This window comes from Corvus brachyrhynchos, unplaced genomic scaffold (genome assembly GCF_000691975.1).
Source record: "Corvus brachyrhynchos isolate BGI_N302 unplaced genomic scaffold, ASM69197v1 scaffold66, whole genome shotgun sequence".
NCBI classification, from domain to species: domain Eukaryota; kingdom Metazoa; phylum Chordata; class Aves; order Passeriformes; family Corvidae; genus Corvus; species Corvus brachyrhynchos.
The window spans coordinates 4,167,036-4,186,914 of NW_008238440.1; the positions used below are offsets into that span (position 1 = coordinate 4,167,036).

The 19,879-nt window shown below is 39.4% G+C and overlaps 1 protein-coding gene across 1 annotated transcript; it reads right to left on the reverse strand.

Annotated features, from left to right (window-relative positions):
* Nucleotides 1–10,184: 10,184 nt before the first annotated feature.
* CHST8 (carbohydrate sulfotransferase 8) lies at nucleotides 10,185–14,163 on the reverse strand (the record flags this gene model as incomplete). Its single annotated transcript, XM_017736555.1, has 2 exons — nucleotides 10,185–11,604; nucleotides 14,011–14,163. Coding segments are annotated over 2 exons (1,302 nt in total), but the record flags the coding sequence as incomplete, so codon positions are not given.
* Between the last annotated feature and the right edge of the window lie 5,716 nt (nucleotides 14,164–19,879).

The window sequence follows — 19,879 nt, forward strand, 5'->3', positions numbered from 1 at the left end:
CCCCTTTCCCTTTCCCTTTTCCCTTTCCCTTTTCCCTTTCCCTTTTCCCTTTCCCTTTTCCCTTTCCCCTTTCCCCTTTCCCCTTTCCCCTTTCCCCTTTCCCCTTTCCCCTTTCCCCTTTCCCCTTTCCCCTTTCCCTTTCCACCTTTCCCCTTTCCCCTTTCCCCTTCCCCTTCTCCTTCCCCTCCCTTGGCTTCCTGCTTGGCAAAGGTTCTGTGTCCTCCCTGACTTCTACTGGACTGATTTTTGTGCCCTAATCCTGAGGGGCCACTGAATGAGGGAGGGCATTTGTAGTGAGCTTTAGTGCACTTTGGCTGCCTGACATGAAATTGGCACCCATACATGGTTGACTGCAAGGGAAGGTAGGCTAAAGTAACCCGTGTAGTGCTTTGTGAGGACATGTGATCTGGCTGAATCAGGGGAATGATGTAGAAAGTATTTTAAATGTCAATGAGGAGCAAAATTCTTTAGGCTTTTAATCTTAGTGAGTTTTCACTTGATTTAGTCAAACCCTTCCCAGATGCTAGTCACCAATGAGACTTTACTCTAGAAACTTGAAGACTTGAGGGTCTGTCTGATTCACAGGGGGGATCACTATCAGCCTAATGGGACCTTGGTTGAAACTTTAATTACAAGAAGACAGTAAAAAGCACTGTTTAAGAAAAAAAAAAATCCCCTTATCAACTTTTGTTGCTAGTCTAGTCAGGCTAAAAATTCTGCTTAATCTTAATGATTAGTAAGAGTTCTTCATTTCTGTTAAATAAATGACGAATTATTCGGAGGCAGTATATTAAAGGAGATTTAATCAAGATATCCAGAATATTGTGACATATTTAAATCCCATAGTATTAAAAAAAAAACATTTTTGAGGGAGTAAAAATACTTTATATACAATTAGAGGCAGTATGATTAATAACCTTGGGCTCAGATTCAACTGCTTCCTTTGGGATTTGGGGTTTTTTCTATATCTCTGGAACCAAATATATGCCTTAATTACCAATCAGTCAATGAAGGCAGAACTGAAGTGTAGATGTATCTACTCAGATTTGTATTAGCATTTCTTCCACAGATTTGGATTAGTGAAGCTGAGTGTATCTGCAGGTTTTGATTGCTGTCAGGGAGAACATGAATCCACACTATGACTTAGGTTTTCGAAACTAGCAGACCCGTCAGTTTTGCATCATTCTACACTTATGCCACATGCTAAACCTGCAAAAGGTAGGTGTTAGTCCAAATGCAGGAGCATTTAAAAGTTCTGAGAAGATTCAGACCATTTAAAACCAGACAGTGTAGTTTCTCCCCAGCCCTATTTCTTTATGGATGTTTCAGGAGGAATAGGAGATTTTGATATGTGAGAAACAAACCCATTTCGTTTCAAACCATTCTGGTTGCAGATAATCTGCAAGGCTACAACATAAAATCTGAATTGAAGGCAAGAAAAGAGGAGCCCGATACTTTAGAGGTTTGGACACTCACAGGTTGATAAAAAGTTAGTGAGTGGACAACGCTCCTTAAATAGCTGTGTCAGTACTTCCTTTTACTGCAGAAACAGGCAAGACAACACCTTCAAGTCCAGTTGGATTGGGAAGCTCAGGATTTTGGAAGGTGTTACCTCAGAGTACTTTGCTTGTCAGGTATAGCTGCAAGGAAACAGATTTTGGACATGAAGGTAGGGAGGGAAAATGTGTTTGAAACCAGTCTTTATTGTAATCCTGGGTATTACTTATTTCTCATAATTTAAAATGGTGAATAGTGGGGGAGAAGTAGCTCCTTGTGACAGGGGAGAAAAGGGATAAATGGGGTGTACCATCAACCCTTTTATCTTCTGATTTTTTCTAAAATTGATTATACTTCTTCCCATGTTCATTCTGGAGTGTTCATAAGCTGTATGTTTCAGTCAAGTATGGCAGGCCTAGCTTTTTATTCTGAACAGTCAATTCTGAAACTCACTATGAAAGAGCTCCAAGGTAAAATGTTTTTGATCATTACCAGCTGCTGTGTGCTTTGTAGACTGTAATATAAACCTGACATTCAATTTTGGTGGGACGATCTAATGAAGTTCTCAGATTTATTTTAGATAATAAAAATAAACCCCCTTTTTTCAAGGATAAACATGGATAAATTGTCAGATTCATAGCCCACCTCATATTATGTCTGCTGTGTTTTCCACAGTGCCTGAAATGGTCACTGTATGCCTGATTTATAAAGACAGTATCACCTTGATGAGTACACAGTGTGTCACTTGAGCAGGATTCATGTCTGTATGGATTTCAGTGGAGAAACATAATGTGAGACAATATAAATATTGCAGCCTCTTGCTCTATCACATTGTCTGTTTTATTGGTGGAGGGGTTTTTTGCTTGTTTGTTTGTTTGTTTTTTGTTTGTTGTTTGCTTTTCTGGTATCAATAAGAAAAAAATATTCTGGTAACATTGGTGGGGAAAACTCCTTTCCATTATATTTTGCAATAGGTGAATTAAATGAATTTGAGATCAATAAATAAAATGTAGTATAAACCACTAAATATTATACCATTCCTGGATTTTCCTCCTCATCAGAGATGGGGAAAGATAAGTGGAGCAATTCTAGATGAGACCCAAACCAGTCAGATAACAGGCAAACCGTAGGCCAAAGCTCCCAGTTACCTGCCCTAAGCATTAGCATACCTGGCTACTACTAGGTGTAGGATTATTGTTGTGAATGAACACTGTAGAAACAGGTCAGCTCTTTGACCTTTTGCAGAACAGACAGCTAAAACTGTGCCCTGTGGACTTCAGTGCAGGGATCTGTATGTGGGCTGGCATCACCTTCACATGACTTGTCTGTGGGTCCATCATGGCACATAGGAAGGGTTATACTGACTGCATGCACACTTAAAACAAAGATAAAATAACTTTTTCTTGTGATCATAATGTATGTTAGTCTGTATCCATGAATTTGAAGGTGAACTGTAGCCTGAAGCTTTCCTTTCTTGGGAAAGAAGCCATCTCCACTAGTGTTTAATGGATTGGGACAAGACCTTAGTGCAGTTGCCTTAGGCCATTGCTTCCCATGCTGCTGTTCTCTCTGCTTGAACATAGTCTTAACACCTTTTGCAGCTCGTGACATGCTTATGTTTGGATATGCTGAAAGGAAATTTCCTATCTTAAGTGAAAATAAATCTGGACAGAATTCCCAGATTGGAGAATAACTGGAGATTGAGAAAGCCTCCTTCATTTTCCCTAACTTGACAGTGTAATTTTAAGTTCTATGAAAAAATGTTCTGATTTGGCCAAATTTAGAAATATATCCTCTGCGAGAAGGCACAACCAGCCCTCCCCCCCCAGGTTCGGGGAAAAGTAAATTTTCCTCAAAGGAAAGTGAAAGAGATAAAAACTATTTATTTAACAAACACACAGGAAAAGGATAATAATGCTGAATAATAAAATCTCTCACTGTGGAGAAAAAACCTGGGAAAGCATTAGAGTCCTCCCTTTGGTCTCCTTGGAGCTGGGGCTTGGCCCAGGGCCAGGCCCTCTGTGCTCAGTGGAAAGTCCTCCTGATGTGTTCTGATATTGTAGCAGTCCAGTGGAAAAGGGAGAAAATCTGAAAGTCCAGGAAAGGAAAAAAAAATTCAGCTCTCAGTCTCTCTCCGGAGAAAAAGAAGCTGAACCACTGGCCAAAAGCTGACTGGAAAGCAGCCAGCCGGGTGCCTCCTCCCTCCCCTGCCACAGCTGGGCAAAAGTTGCTATCTCTGTGTGACCTTGAACAAGCTGCAAACTGCTTTGAAAAAGTTTTGCTCAGTTTTTCCTTCCCCCTCTCAGGCTCAGTTTAGAGGCATAGAAAGGCACAAAGTTAATTTCTGGGCATAGGGCAGCGATATGAGATACACATCATAAAGTCACCCCAAGACAAAAAAAGAGGACACTATTGGAAAAGATCACCCGTAGAGATCCCATAAAGCTGAATGTGAAACACAGGGCCAGCACTGCTGTAATTGTTGAATTTAAACAGAAGAATTTGGGTCTCATGCAAAGTAGGTACATAATGGAAAACTTGACTTCTGCTGCAATTCTGATAACTGTGTCTTCAGTAAAAAAAAAAAAAGTTAGTGGCAAAAATGGCAACAGATGGCAGAATTTGAACAAGCTTATTTGTCTAACCCTGTAATAGTCACCATGTCACAAGCTGCCTGGAAAATGACTCTTAAAAGATTTATCCACATAGAAGGTGTTATTTACATATGCTCCTTACTAGGTGCAATTTAGTTGTGCACTGACGTGTGTGTATGCATAGGACTTCCCAACATGTCATTTTAAACTAAATATTTGGAGTTCTTCCTTAAACCAGACCAGAAAATAATTTTACAAGGTTGAATGTTTCTATTAGACTTGTGGTAAAGCAAATGTTCTTATTCTCTAGCATGAGTCACAACTAACTGTGTCAATTGCTTCATAATATATTATCCAAATAGTTTCATTGCAGTGAGCAAGGCTTAGTCATGTGTGTCTTCGTCTTCTCTGTCAGTTCTAGGCTGCCTTGCCCTTACTGCTCAAGTGATGCACTGTGAATAATGCTTTCACATATTCCAGGATTCAATTGAACTGTGTAATGGGCGAGTGCCTGCCATTCTTAAAACTTGAATCCATTGTGAATCTTTACTGCATGTTTAATTCTGGGCACCTCTATTGGAATGGATAGTTCTGAGAAATTTTGGCACAAGTGACTTACCACTGATAAATATCAGAGTAGCTAATGGAAAAAGGTGTCTTGTTCTTGACTCTGGTGCATTTTTTACAGCAGTGTCATGTTGGACGACATTAGAGATATTTGTTTACAGACTTGCTGTGAGGTTCCAGAGAGAGAAACCAAGGAAATTGCTGGTCCTTCTTAAGTAGCTGTTGTCTTTGGACAAAAATTAGTTACATGCATCTTGCCACATGAAGCTTGGGACACTTCCCAAGTCATTATTCAGGAGAGTGCCGGTGCATGCTGAGGCTTTGAAATCCCTGCACATAACAATGCCAACCTGACAATCATCCCTTGAAGCAGTATCAGCTCAAACAGGCTGTGCTCAGCCTTGTCTCTCATGTTGTGCTCTGAAAACGAACTGGTGTGGCATGCAGATGTGTTCCAATGTCACTGAAGTTAAAATGGTGAGGCTGGGATTTGTACAGTGTATTCCAAATATGCCCAGCTACCTCTGTGATTTCCTGTTGGGGGTAGGAAAAAAACAACCTTCATCTCAGTGTCAGCAACCTGTATCAAGAAAGCAACCATGGTTAAGAGAAACAACATCAGAAAAGAAAGTTCCCTTTTTTTCTGTTCATTCCTGGTAATGTGGTACCATTTGAGTTGGCCTGACAAATTAATTTGTACTATTGTACAAAGAAACTAAGAACAACTACGTAAAAAAAAAAAAGCATGTGTTTTATATACATTGAATTCATTGGCCAATTAATTCTTTTGGCATTATTGCTCCCTCCATGCATTTGTAAGTTTGTAGGTGCCTTAGTATATATAATGCTATTTGCATGGGGATTTTCCTATGCACTTTTTCTGGGTGTATATTAGCAGATAATTATACATGGATTTGTCATAGGTGTGCTCTTGCTGTCAGTGATGGTGTTGCCCAAATAGGAAAAGTAGTGCAAAGAAATGGGATTTAATTATTGTACAGTGTAGTACATGCAGTCCATGTATGTGCCTCTCCCTTACTCTGTGTATCCCTCTCTCTCAAAAAAGGTACTGTTTGATCATCCAAAGAGTGGATTATCTCAGTAAGTTGCTCAAATGAGGCAGGGGAGGAAGGGAATCACCAGAATTCAGTACCTACAGTTTAAAAACTTTTAAAACTCTTTACTTCGATCATTATATAAGCTGTAAACCAGTAAACCAAATTGCAGAATCAATTAAGTTGGAAAAGACCTCTGAAATCATTGAGTCCAAATTGTGGCCAAAAAAAGAGTGAACTCCTATCCTCAATTCATATTCTCTTTTGACATTGTGCAGTCTGATGTGCTCAAACTTTGGTGAATGTTATGGAAGAAAGCATTGGAACCCCATCATGGTAATTTTGAAAAGTTATGGACATAAGGAGTTAAGAAAACCCATTTTAATATCTTGATTCCTTTATTTTTGGAGGCATAAGCCCCCATAAACTTCTGGTTTAAACCCCCATAGCTTCTGGTATAAGGTCAGCCATGGTAAGTAGATATTGTAGTAGAGGGACTTAAATGATAAAAATACCAGCAAATCACCATCACTCAATTTGTGCACATTGCAAGGATGACTTTTTTGGGTACACAAAGGTCTCAAGAACATGACTTTGCTTAGATCTTAAAGAATTTCACTTAAAGAGCATCCCAATATGAAATTCTTAAATTATCCCTTAATTAAAGTATTACTGCTGTCTTCAGTTTCAGACTCTGCAAAAGGACATAGCAGACTGCACACTTAGTTTACACAATTTGTTTTTGTGTCTGTGTTAATCCCTTTTTCTGCTATAGGCTTTAGACCACTTTGAGGTGTATGGCGGGAGATTCTGTTCTGTTGTGTTTGTGTGCCTTCACACCTCACCTTCTGTGACTGCTTTAGCAGGGTCCTTACCTCTGAATTGACACTGTGAGCATTTTACTCCTAATATGCTGGCCATGAAATCCCAAGGTGGGAAATATGGATTTTAGGAGTTGTCAATATACTGGAGAATAGTTGTCAATATAATGGAGAGCTGCCTCAAATAGAATCAAGTGAAGCGTCCCCAGTGCTGGAAGCAAGCTAAGCACAGATGAATGAGCCTGGAAAGCAGGTTTGTTTAACCTGTGTGGGGGGAAGGTGCTGTGCCAGTTGGACTGCTTTCAGTACCTGAGCTATTTCTAGTTACTAACTCAAGGGTGGGCAAAGTTCTAGGGCAGTCGGAGTTGTGAGTAGAGGGGAAAGGCAGAAAAGGATCAGGAGTAAAAATATTGAAAATCTTTAAGTGAGAGATAGGAGTACATCTCAGTAATCAGTCCAGTAGTAACAAAATTTACCTCTTAGCTAAGATACATCAAGAGGAATTAAAAATCCAACCGGATTGACAAAATTATTTTGTCTAATATTTACCTTGGCTGACCTCTGAGCTAGACTGTTTGAAAACAGAATTTTCTTGTGCAGATTTTAATTTCCACTTCCCATAAGAAATGAAATATTTTTCTATGAAGAGGATAAAATATGGGAATGAATTCAGAATGAACACCTCTGAAAAAATTCAGTTGCATTGAAATGAAAATGACAAGATCCTATATGTGGGGGGGAAAAAGACAAGATCATCCAAAGGGAAATAAACAGTCTGAAATCTTACCACAATTTTGCCAAAATTATTGGTTTTTACTTAAAAATTTTGCTTGACATGAAAATATTAGTTTACTTGTCTGCTGCCGTGGATATTTTTTGTTCAAGGTATTGCATTTCTTCTGGCTGTAAAACGCATTTTTAGAAATATTCTTTTAAAACCACTTGTTACCTTGTTTCTACTACTCAGCAGGGAATAGGAGCTGAAAGTAACGAAGCCAAATTAATCCAACTGGCCAGTATTAAGTACCTGTGATTATTAGAAGGATGCTTCTTCCTTCCTTGAGAAACTGTAAAACAGATACTACTGTGCCATATACAGCTTGTTATAAACATGCAAATCGTTGATCAGTTTTTGTTTAAAAAATTGTTGTTATCCCAGACAAAATAAACCCTGTCAAAATCTTCACCTTCATTTGTGATTAAAAAATTAACTTACCTCTTGTTATTTTTCACTGTGAATTAATTAAAATAGATATGGAGGGGGTAGTGGTAGGTAAAGCACTGGTTTGATACAATCAGAAGTGCAATTTTGCACTGGTATTGCTGGTATTTTTTTCTACTCATACAGTGAGCACTTACTGATCTGGGAATGTACCAAGCCTTTCAGATGTAAATGTGACTGTATGAATTTATGTGGATGTGTAGATTAAACTGAAAAGGAACTGGGAGGAGGAAGGAGGAGGAAGGAGAGTCAGGTCTTCAATGTGAATCCAGCTGAAGGATTAAGTCCCTCAGTCTTACCCTTAAAGCACTCTAAAACCAGCAGACATCTGAATACAGATGATGCTCAGTTTTATTCTGCTTGCCTCACAGAGCTGACCCATGTTCCCTTTGCTGCAATGGTGCTGCAATGAGTTGAGATTCTTCTCCTAGTGGAAGTTCACCTGCCAACTGGAATAAGCTGAGCACACTGAGCTCTGGTACACTGACCACCTCACAGGATCAGACCCTGAAAAAAACCTAAGAGGGCTACAATATCCAGTGTATCCTCTCCTTGTGTTGGTGACTGATTTCTGTAGCTACAGACCATCATTTGCATCCATCAGAACACCACCACTTCTCAGAGCACTTAATATCATTATAGCTTAACTTAAATTCCTAGTGGTGGTCTTGGCTATGACTCCTCAGACCCCAATCCACCCCCTAAGAACTCCCACCACTATCAGGATCTGCTCCGTCTGCATTAGGAAGTGACTCCTGTGCCTTGTTTTCCCCTGGATGCTCCTGTCTGTGACCTGTTGAATGAGGCTGTTGGCCATGCCTGCCTGTTGGCAGGGCTGTCCGAGCTAATAGACCCCAGCTTGTTACTGCTGATCTGAGCTAGACTAGCAGAAACATTGCTTTGAATTAAAAAGCTGTTCAGCAGTCATGTGAGCAGATCAACAGGTCTTTGAGTGTGTGGAAAAGTGGGATGGATGGGGGGCTGCTGCAGCAGCAAGGCAGTGATGAGGAGCTTGGGCAGACAGAGAAGGGTAACTAGTTTCATGGATCAGTGTAAGTTACACATTACTTTTCTAATGCAACCAATTTGTCTCTGAACAAAAATAGAAAATGTGATGTCGGACTTGATATGTAAAGTATTTGCCATTGAAGCTTTCACTACAAGGTATTTTGAAACAATCTTTTCCCTATTAAAATTTTTAAAACCCAAAAAATATACTGGGTGTTTCTGGGGAAACTGTAATGCCAATGCTTGTGATGCATGAAGCTATCTGTATGAGGATCTGAACCTGGGAACAGATTGAAACAAGCGTTGTTTCTTAAGTGTTTACATTTGTACAGTGCCAGTTGTGGTGGAATTCTTGGTTGTGAAAAATAAATTGTAGAAGTTATTGGGGAGTCCAGGGGTGATGGAATCTGATCCTTGTTCCAGTATGGCCAGCTTAAATATCATCATGTCAAGTGGATAAATGACATATTAACAAGGGTTCTGTGTACAGAATTTGAGTGAAAATTTACAAAGCTGAGATTGGGTCAGTTGATCAGAGCATGGTGCTGATAATGCCATGGTTGGGGGTTCAATCCCTGTATGGGTCATTCACTTGAGAGTTGGGCTTAATAATTCTTGTGGGTCCCTTCCAAATCAGAATATTCTGTGACTAGAGACAGTTACTAATGGAATGTAAAGTATTTTATTCTCACAAGACACTCTGGTAGACATGAGAAAGTCCTCTCAAGCATAGGAATTGAACTAAAACACCTGGAATATTTTTTGCATGTTAAGTCAGATATAATTGTTACTAAAATAAACAAGTGCAAATTGTCTGCAGCAATGAAAGAACTACCCTGTTGGGCAGGAAGTGGCATTTATTCTTGCTTGTTATTATGATGGAAAGATTTGATATTCCTGGTGACTATGAAGATTAAACCAGAGATTTATGTTAATGCAAAGGATTAAAAGAATTTTAATAACACTTATAAAGATGCAAATGTTCGCCTGCATTTTATCTTTTTGCAGATGAACGTGCCATAAGGGAAATATTGAAGGGGGAGAACACATCCTCGCTCTGAATTGCAACATCTGGTTTAATACTGCTCTCACATGGTCATTAAGTATTAGCTGTTTTCACCAGTGTGTTTACGAACAGTCTAAGTATGATTAGACTTTTTCTCTCTAACTTATGAATATCAGGAAACAGCAGTCAACATCCACCTTCAAACACATAGGGCCTGTTTAGTGTATGGATTCATGCCTTGCACATTTCAACAAACTGTAAATATTATTCAGTGTATTTTCTTTCTTGCTATTCCATTACTTTCAGACTTATTTTCTGAACAGTAAAGAGCTTGAAATACTGGCTGCACTTTAGAATTTCGAGCCATGCTTCCCTGGTTTCAGACTGTCCCCCAAGTGCAAACACAGGCCACACTAGCATGGAAAATTCTGTGCTTTATTTGGGGGCCCTGACATATTATACATATATGTACATACATTTCGTATGGAGAAATTATAGAAAAAAAATCATTTGAAAAAGGAGGCAATTAAGGTGAAGGTGTAAACATCTGTTTATATTCTGTTTTGGGTTTTTCCCTGCTCTTAAACCAATTGTTTGCTAACAGGTAAGTGTATATAAACAGATGCCATCTGGATTTGTTACACAATTCAACTGATGCGACTGTGGAAATATCCTGACTCTCAAATTAATATAAATCTTCAAAAGGTTTTGAGTAGTTGAACATCAAGTAATCCATATAGTAAAAGTCATAGCTTTGTTGTCGTTGAGAAGGAGAAAGCTGTGCAAAATACTGTTGTGTAATTTTAGTGGTAGTTCTTTCTTCATTGGAGTGGCGATCTTTAAACTTGGGGAAAGTTAAATTTTGTGGAGCACCAATTAAATGCAAGAAAAAGTTTGCATCTTCTTCCATACTTTCAAATTTCCCAACGAAGTCGTAGTCTATCAAACATGGGCTGCAAAGCCTATTGACATGATCCCAGTGTATATCCATACCCACTGGCCTATGTACATCCAGGAGATATTGAATGAACTCTTTAAACTTGACTCCAGAGCCTGTCCTTAATGCTTCTTTGGTGGCATTGACACGGTATCTGGAAATGATGGCTTTTCCAAAAACCGGGTGGTAGTAGTTGTTCGGATGTTCAAACTTGTCCCGAAATGCAGATACCAGCTTTTCAAAAGGCTCACGAATAAATAGCATCTTTGTGTAAGTGTTGAGCCTGTGATAAATTCCATTGTGATCAAAGCCATCCAGCCGTTTCAGGTAGTTTCCGTAGTGCACTGTGTTGTGCTGGATATCTTTTGTGGAGGAGGCCAGCCCATTTAGCACCATGAGCACCCGTTTCCAGTTAGAGCAGCCGGCTTTTGGTACTTCACAGTATAAAACTCTGTATTTATCTTCTACAAATATTCTAGACACATGATAAGGAGTGATTATCCTTCTGTTATTACTTTTGTATTTTGAACATGTTTCCCTCATAATCCGTTTCCTTTCTCCTTGGATCTGATAGAGACTTTTCCACTTGCTGTTGTTTCTATCCTCATATTTAAGTGTGGGCAGGTTGAGAATGGAGCTGTTCATGGAAATCAGAATTGGGCTCTTTTTAATTATAAACCTCCTCCTGCGTTTATGGAGCTTGATGGAATTAATTTCTTCACCTTTCTGTTGATCTTTCATAGAAAACATGATGCTGCTTTGCCTTCTGTCGGTGCTTTGAAGCTTGGTGGGCACACTTTCAGATGGCTCTAATGAATCGCTCTGCTTAACTGTTGCTACTCTGTCTGCAGTATTTTTTCTTAATCTTCTATCCTGGTTATTGCTGGAAACACAGTCCTGCTGAGGAAAAATAGATTAAAGATCTATCAGAGATTGTCACTACTTACAACTTGCACCACTTCATGTGGATCTTTCATAACTTTTAGAAATGTACAACAAAAAGCATTGCCACAAGCCCTCAGCACTGCACTGTGGTACAGGCTCTTCTCTTGTCACTTTGTTCTGTGCTCATGTGAAACTCAAAGGCTGAGATGAACCTGAACTAAATTTCCAGTAAATTCCAGTTCCTACTTGTGTTTAACTGTATTACTGTATTTTAGGTGATGTACCCAGACTTTGACAGATACTTTTGTCTTAGATATGTTGTTGAAATTTCTGCAAAAAGGTATCTGAGTATTTTGAGGACTTGCTTAATTATTCCAGACTGCCCCTGTTGTCACACAAATGGCAGGGTTTGTTTGTTTGGGTTGTGCATTTCCCACCACCACCCCCATGCTGGTAATTTATCTTTGCAGTGAAGACAGTTTGGCACAGAGTGAAGCCCGACAGGGAAGGGAGGGGGGTTTGTAGAGTTTGTAAGGTGGAGTGAGATGTAAATGTGGGTAGAGGGAAGCAGGAAGGATGTCAGTGAAAACACGGAGGTTCGTCACACAAAAAGTGGGTTTGGTGAGAGCAGCATGAAGGCGACCCCAGAGGGAGGCTTGAGAGAGCTGAGCCTGGGAGCAGAGCAACTGAGACTGGATGAGAAGCAGTAAGAGGTGGGAATGAAGCTGTGGCTGGGATTAGATCAGTGAAAACTGAGTACGTAAAGCAGTTCTATGGGTAAGGGTTTCTGGGACTTGCTCTTTTTCATTGGGGGATCCCTCTGTTAATACTTCTTGCATACAGCCCAGTATGCCAGCAGTACTAACAGAGAAATGCCCCAATGAAAAAGAGCAAGTGTGCTCCATTACTTCTTGCTTTTCAAAGTAGCCGAATTAAATCCTGTCTATGCCTCTAAGATTAAAATTAGGTTCTGGTCCCTGTTAAACTATGTGTCATTCCATTTTGAGGTCACCTGGATCAGAGTGTCATATGAACCACCAAGAGTATTTCAACAGAGGAGCATATGTAGTTGCAGAATGTTTACTGCTGACCCAAAATACTTAGTGGTTATTTAGAGGGTTTATAAATTTAAATTTTTTTTTTTTTTGATTTTCAGTGTTTCCCCAATAGTATTTAAAACTGGCTTAAAAATAAGATACTGTGTGAATTTTAAGGTGTACAGTTGGGGATTAGAAGGATCGTGCTCTTTCAGGGTGGCAGATTAAATCTTAATCAATTTTACAAGTCTTTGTTGTCTAAAAAAAGCAATGCAATAGGTAACAAATTTGTTCTGTCATGGAGGTTATATCTTGTCACATTCTTGTTTAAGGGTCAGAGAATAAAAAAGTCTCAGAAAAGAGATTCATAATTAATAGCAAAAAACATTGGTGACAAAAGAAGAAAAAAATCAAATTGTATTTTGTAGGTGACTTGCTTAAATTGATAATTATTGTACAAAACTTGAACACAACAGATCAGTATTAAACACAAGTTTTAGGACACTTACAGAATTCAGGTTTCTCATATTGGATGCTCTGGTAGTGAAGGTGGTATGTGGTGTGCAGACTGGGAAACCAACTGATAATTTGTTATGAAAAACACTATTTAGTTGTTGGGGGTGACTGTTGTACTCTATTCTCATCTTCAGAGGTTGTTTCTGTAGTGTGCCTTTGTAAATACCAGATGTATTTCTAAATATTACCCTTTACAAGACTGGCTGTAGCTCAATCCTATTTACTCATGACACAGCTGATATTTAAAGGTTATCAAATTCAGGCTTCCCAGAATTCTGGACCTTTAATGATGCTGATGATGACCCTGGAGTTTTTGGGAAAATTGAATGTCTCCTGTCAGTGCAACCCTTGATGCAGAAGGTCAGGCTGGAACTGCAGAGGAGCTGTCAATCCCACCTCCCTGATGTGAGCAGGTGATGGCATCTGGGAACAGCCGGCAGCTGCACGGTTGTTCCTGCGCACAGTTCGCTCTTCTCCTCTAAATGTGGGCTGGAGGCAGCCCCGCGCAGCCGGACAGCCACTAGATGGAGGAATTTCATTAGAATTTTTCTTTAGCCTGTTTTAAAGTACCTCTCAAGACATTCATTTGATCAGTGTGATTTCATACAGAATATTAATATATGCGAAGTTTACAGTATCTTTTAGCAATATTCAGTCTAGGAAAAAACTCATAAAACTAAAGTTGCATAGCTTATCAAATTTCTATTTTAAAAGGAAATTTTGCATTTTCATGGCTAAGCTTTTGATACATCTTTCCTTTTCAGTGCTTCATCTCTGGTGTAGTGGCCTTATCTGAGGCATCTCTATCTGTGCTCCATACTCAGAATATGGGTAAAATTTTCTTTATGTACTTCTGAAAACTTACTTTTTTTGGTTGCTGGAATCCCGTGTTATATTTTATCCCTAAACAAAGAAAGAAAGTAAAGTAATTATTTAGAAATAAAAAACATAAGCTTCTCTTCTTCTGGACGGACAGAGCAAGTGTTGTTAATGCAATGACAAATAGACCAATGTTGAATCATACTTATTGTATATTTCATAGTAACAATACTCCTCAAAAGGCCTCTTTATATATAGATGTCATAAAAACTGTGAAATGGAGTGAAAGACTGTGACTTTCACCCTTTTACAGATGAGAAAACTGAGACGAACAAAAGTGAAACGAAAGTGATTGCTTAACCTCAGTTAAAAGGCCAGTAGCAGAGCAAGAATCAGCTGAAGGTTCTGATTCCAGGTTAGAGATCTAAAAAAAACCAACTGTTTTTGTGTATTTATCAAAAGCTATATGGTTTCTATCCTGCAACTTTGGATAGTACAGTACTTAATCATAATAACAGCTTGCATGGAGTACCCTCCTTTGCTGTAAAGGCAACACACAGTGGAGTCATGCGTAATTGAGGTAATATTTGCACACTTTTGGAGAGGCAAACAATAGAGAATCATATTTTCTCTAATCTTCTGACTTCTACAGTGATATTTACCTGAAAACAGAATAATAAAGATGTGAAAATCCTAGATGGCAGCTTTAGCAGATGTGTACGGTCTCTTTCATCTCCGTAACCTTTGTTAGGTATAACTTAATAATACAGGAATGGATAATGGAAACGCTACTGAATTATGACATTTGTTTGGGGCTTTTCAACTGATAGAACTGTTGTCATCACTGTCAATGCTGCTTGAAGACTTCAGTTTAATAAGTCTGCATGATGAATCCACAGCCTTTTGGACAAAGACAATTGCAGCTACAGGTCTTGCACAGCATTACGTGAAAGCTCAGTCCCATCAGGTTGATTTTAATAGTACCAGGAAAGCTCTCAGAAAAACCTTGCATGGTAGTTCACATTGTGACTTACTGCAGTTAAAGTAGCAAGTCCAACTTAGATGATCGGTCATGCTTTATTTTTGAAATCAGACCTACAAACTGGTATTTGTAGTAGAGTCTAATTAAAATTGCTCTGGTTATTTCTATGCTCCAAGAGCTCCTCTAACAGTGTTCATGATGATTTTGGCTTATGTTTGACCTTTAACTCCACTTCTGCAATTTTTTAGCAATGAACATTGTTGTGTGGGATATTATGTGGGATATTGTGATTCTGTGCTTACAAAGTAAAGGGCTAATTATTTTTACTTCTTCAGAAATAACTTCTAGACACCTTACACAAGGAGTCTTAAGCCTTCTCCTAGCTGCTTCTCAAAAATGTTTAGCTGCAAATTAAAGTCAGAAGGTATCTACTAAAGAGAAATAGAGCATGTCTGTAGTATTCCTGTGTGGGTTCTGGAGAATTGAGCCTGATTCTTTTGCACCAGGCTTTAGGAGATGCTCCTGAGCTGTTGTCCAGTTCCTGATGTGATCAGTTAAAGAACCACATTTATTCTACTGTTGTGTAATAAGTTACAGAGCAAGGCAGGGCAGGAACCTGCTGTCCAAAAACCCCAGCAAAACCTGAGCACCAGCACTTTGAAAGAACTGATACTAAAGCATGGGCAATCTGTTTATATCATGAAAATGTATTTTTCACTAGATGTAACTGCTTCTTTTTTGCTAACCCTAAGGGCCTAATTTTAAGCTATTTGAGCTACTTGGCCTTTGCTCTAAGGCATCATTAATACAGCTACTTGGAGTAGTTGCTTAACTCATAAGATGGGGAAGATGTGTTCCCTTTCCAAAACTATTTTGAGCTTTGTATGGTTGAAAACTTAAATAGGTGAGGAAAGACTTTTGGTCACTTATCAAAACACTGGGAAAGTACTTTGGATGGAATCAGTTACAAATATTGGAGTATTTGTTGTGTCCAAATTATAATGTAACTTAGGGTTAGTTTTCTTCAGTTGTGGTCATTTGTTCTGACTTAAAGCAAGCTCTGGTACCTTGTAGCAAACCCACACACTTTGTGTAATTACCTGTTAAATTTGGTGCCACGACTAATAATTATTAAAAAAAGCCCCACTAAAGTGAAAAGAGCAGGTCTGAGACCTAACTATTTTGTGGTTAATTATGATTAATTATGTTTTTGTAGTAGTGTTTCATGAAGATAACTTATTTGAGAGATTAATACTTTGTACGGATATGCTTTGCTTTAAAAAATGAAAAATAAATCCTAGGAGGAGATGAGTAACCATTTAAAAAGATGGTTATTCATTTACTGGCTTTAAGATGTAATCAGAACAATAATTCCTGCTTAACATAAATGTTTGGTGAAGCACTTGCCAATCTCTTTGATGTTTTCTGAAGTTGTGACATCTAAATTTGGCTTCTTTTAGCTTTCTCATGATACAGTCTGTCACTTCAGATTTAAATCTACATGATAAAAACCTCATAAGTGCAGTGAAGTCAGGGAAGTTATATTGCACAGATCTACTACACTAATCAAAATCTAAATTTATTGTTATGCTACATGTTTTTTACCAGGTCTTTGATGTTATTGCCAAAAAGGGTAATATTTTTGGCCATAAATAAACTACTGGTGTCTGGTACACGCAGTTGAAGGCAGTAATCAATAACTCTTCGGTGCCAGACGTGATGATGACCAACATCTCACTGGTGCCCAAACACAGAAGGAGTAGCAGAGACAAAATCATTCTCTCAATTACAGATTGTTTATGTTGGTTTTCCTGGTGTTCTTTTCCACTTGTGTGACCATGGTTTTCCAGACCTGAGCCTGGCCTGTGTTTTATCCAGTCCTACCACACAGGGAAACCCACTGTGAGCTATTCTTTCTTCATTTTCTTTTCCAAATGCTACTAACAATACAATAAAATGGCCTTCATTTTCTTGTGTAATACTATATAGTTTGACCATTCCACCTTCTCCTCTGTCTCTGCTTCAAGACCTAATTTTGGTTTGCCTCTGGTGTTTTGCTCTGTTTTGAGACTCAACTACAGCTGAAGTATTTTTTAATAAAAATGATAACTTCAAGTCTGCATCTGCAGGGCTTCTGTGCACAGAGTGCTCTTGTTTGCTTCATCCAAACAGATTTGTGAAATTTACTTTGGAAGGGCTGTTATGTCATTTCAGGAACATCTGTGTCAAGTGTCCTATCCACATACGCCCCAGTCTTAGATCTTTACTCAGAGACAACAATGTGTACTTAATTGCAGAATGATGAATAGAATAGTAGTCAGAATTCTGATAAGCATGAAAAAAAAATTTAGCTGGAAGAAGATTTTCCCAAAAATACTGGTCAGAACATTAAGGTAATTTTTTCTATTTTTTACAAGAAGTTTAAACTTAGCTTGTACAGTGTAAAAGACCTGCCTGTATCTGATCCTAACTTACTCTGGTGTCCAATTGTTTGCATACTTGAATTAAATTACCCATTAAAGAAATTTAGTTAAAGATTGCTACCATTGTAAATTATTTGGTTTTACATCTATATAAAATATAGATGTAGTATATACATTTAGAATACTTTTGAAATATATTAACCTCTAAAATAAAAGCATTTTCTACAAAAATTGAGGCCTAATTAGTAGAACAGACTTTATATGTGTGTGTCTGTTTTAACTATGTGCTATAAATCCTTTTTCTAACATAAATTTACAGTTTATTTGATAGGAAAAATGCTGTCAAAAGTTCCATCTAAGCTACACACACAGTATCTCATTTTAATACATATGAAATTAATGAGGCCAAGTAAAGAAGGCCTAGTAAAGCAGTAGCACATCTTAAATTGTACATCAGGAAAGAAGCAACCCGTACAGTGAATCTACATAATCTGATCCCTTTGAGTCCCCAGTGAAGCTGCAAGTGTGTGGTGTCATTTCCCACACACGGGCAAACTCTGACAGTGAATGCTTGTGTTAAATGATACACATCCAGCCCTTGCCAGACGGGTTTGATGGTTATTTCCTTTGCAATGGGGAAAGGTTGGAACACTTCTGTGGCTGTTTCCCAGTCTCCAAAGTAGGCCTTTGGAGCTCAAAGTAGTTAATCATGGCTCTTTGAGTAAAGAGCTGCCTTTTCCCCCCCTATTTTTTGGAAGACATAAGAAGTTTGCCGAGCTGCTGAGGGTTGGGTTTTTTTTAGTCTCTTCGAGCTTTCTTTCATGTGTGAGTTCCTCTGTAACTCAGGTAACACATTTGTCCTGAATTCTCAGCTTTCTCTTTAAATCCTACCATTGTCAAGCATACAATTTCTAATAGTTTAAATGCAGTCTATTTGAGGAATTTTGAACTCTGACTGATGGCTTATTCTTAAGCTGTTGTTGTGGTGAAGTAGAACACTTTCCAAAAAGATAGCCTCATTTCTCCCTCTCCTGTGCTAGTATTGTGCTAACACACCATTACTTCCCATTGCTCTTGTGCTTTCCAGTCCAAGTCAGCTTCAGAGATGCATCTAAGTGGAGATCCATCTTAGATGGATCTAAGTGAAACTGTGGGTGTCATTGCTAAACCAGGCAAATCTGGCTTCCTCCATCCCACAGGCAGCAGGCAATGCAGCCTTGTGCTGCTGCATTTGTGTCATGGGGTACTTAGGATGGTAGCAGCTTGTGTGCACTTCAGTTGATTAAAACACGATTACTCTGGCTTTTTGTAACTGAAATGACTTTCATCTTAATGAAGCAAGGGAGTCTCTGGACAGAAGTACTGTAGGCAAGGAAAGCAATGCAATTCTGAAGGGCATAGCCTGGAAATAATTAAAAACATTCAGTTCATCCATCAGTTTGAACAAGAAAAAATTACAAATTGGGGAACCAGAGTAGAGATCAGTACACACATTAAGTGACTTCTAATATATGCCTCCTGAGGACTTTCACACTGTCAAAGAAGTCGGTATTCCCAGTTGATTTGTGGCACCAGTAGCTGATCCTGTGTGCTGGAACCAGCAAATCTGCACAGAGTTGTTCTGAAGCACAGTCCTGAGTCACAGCTGCTGCCATGGTGTCACTGCTTCCCTCCTGATCCCTCATTAACTCCCTCGTAGCCAAGGTGCTGTGTCCCTCTTGACAGCTTAACTTAGGCCACCCTTCAAACATGGCTGTCCTTGCCTTTTCCAGGAAGGGAATCTTGGAGTAAAAGATCAGCATGTGCACTGTTTGTAAATATGGGTTCCACCTGAGGATAGTGTTTATGCCTACACAGTGTTTCTCAGACAAAATATCCAGGTTATCTTCCTGCTGTTGTTTCCCCCCTGTCGTGGGGGGGAAACAAACTGGCCAAACACCAGGCACACACAAAATCTGCTCACTCATCCTCCCCTGACACAGCTGGGCAGAACAGAGGGGAAAAAAATGAATGAAGGGTTCATGAGGCTAGATAAGGACCGGGAGAAAACACTCCAAGGGCAAAACAGGCTCAACTTAGAGGTACAAAGTGAATTTTATTACTAACAGAGTCAGAGGAGGATAATGAGAAGTAAAATAAGTCCTTGAAACACCTTTTCTTCCCCCAACCCCTCCCTCCTTCCCACCGACAGCGCAGGGGGACAGGGCATGGGGGTTTGGTCAGTTCATCACCCGAGTTCTTGCACTGCTCAGGGAGAGGAATCCTTCCCCTGCTGCACCGTGGGGTCCCTCCCACAGGAGACAATTCTCCGTGAACTTCTCCATCATGGCAGACAGTCCTCCAAAAACGGTGGGTCCCTCTTCCACGGGGTGCAGTCCTCCAAGGCCAGGCTGCTCCAGCTGGGAAGCCAGGAGCTTCTTGTCTCTCCACCGGGTCTCTCACTGGACCACAGCCTCCTCCAGGCATCCACTCACTCTGGCGTGGGCACCTCCCCCAGGGGCTGCGGGTGG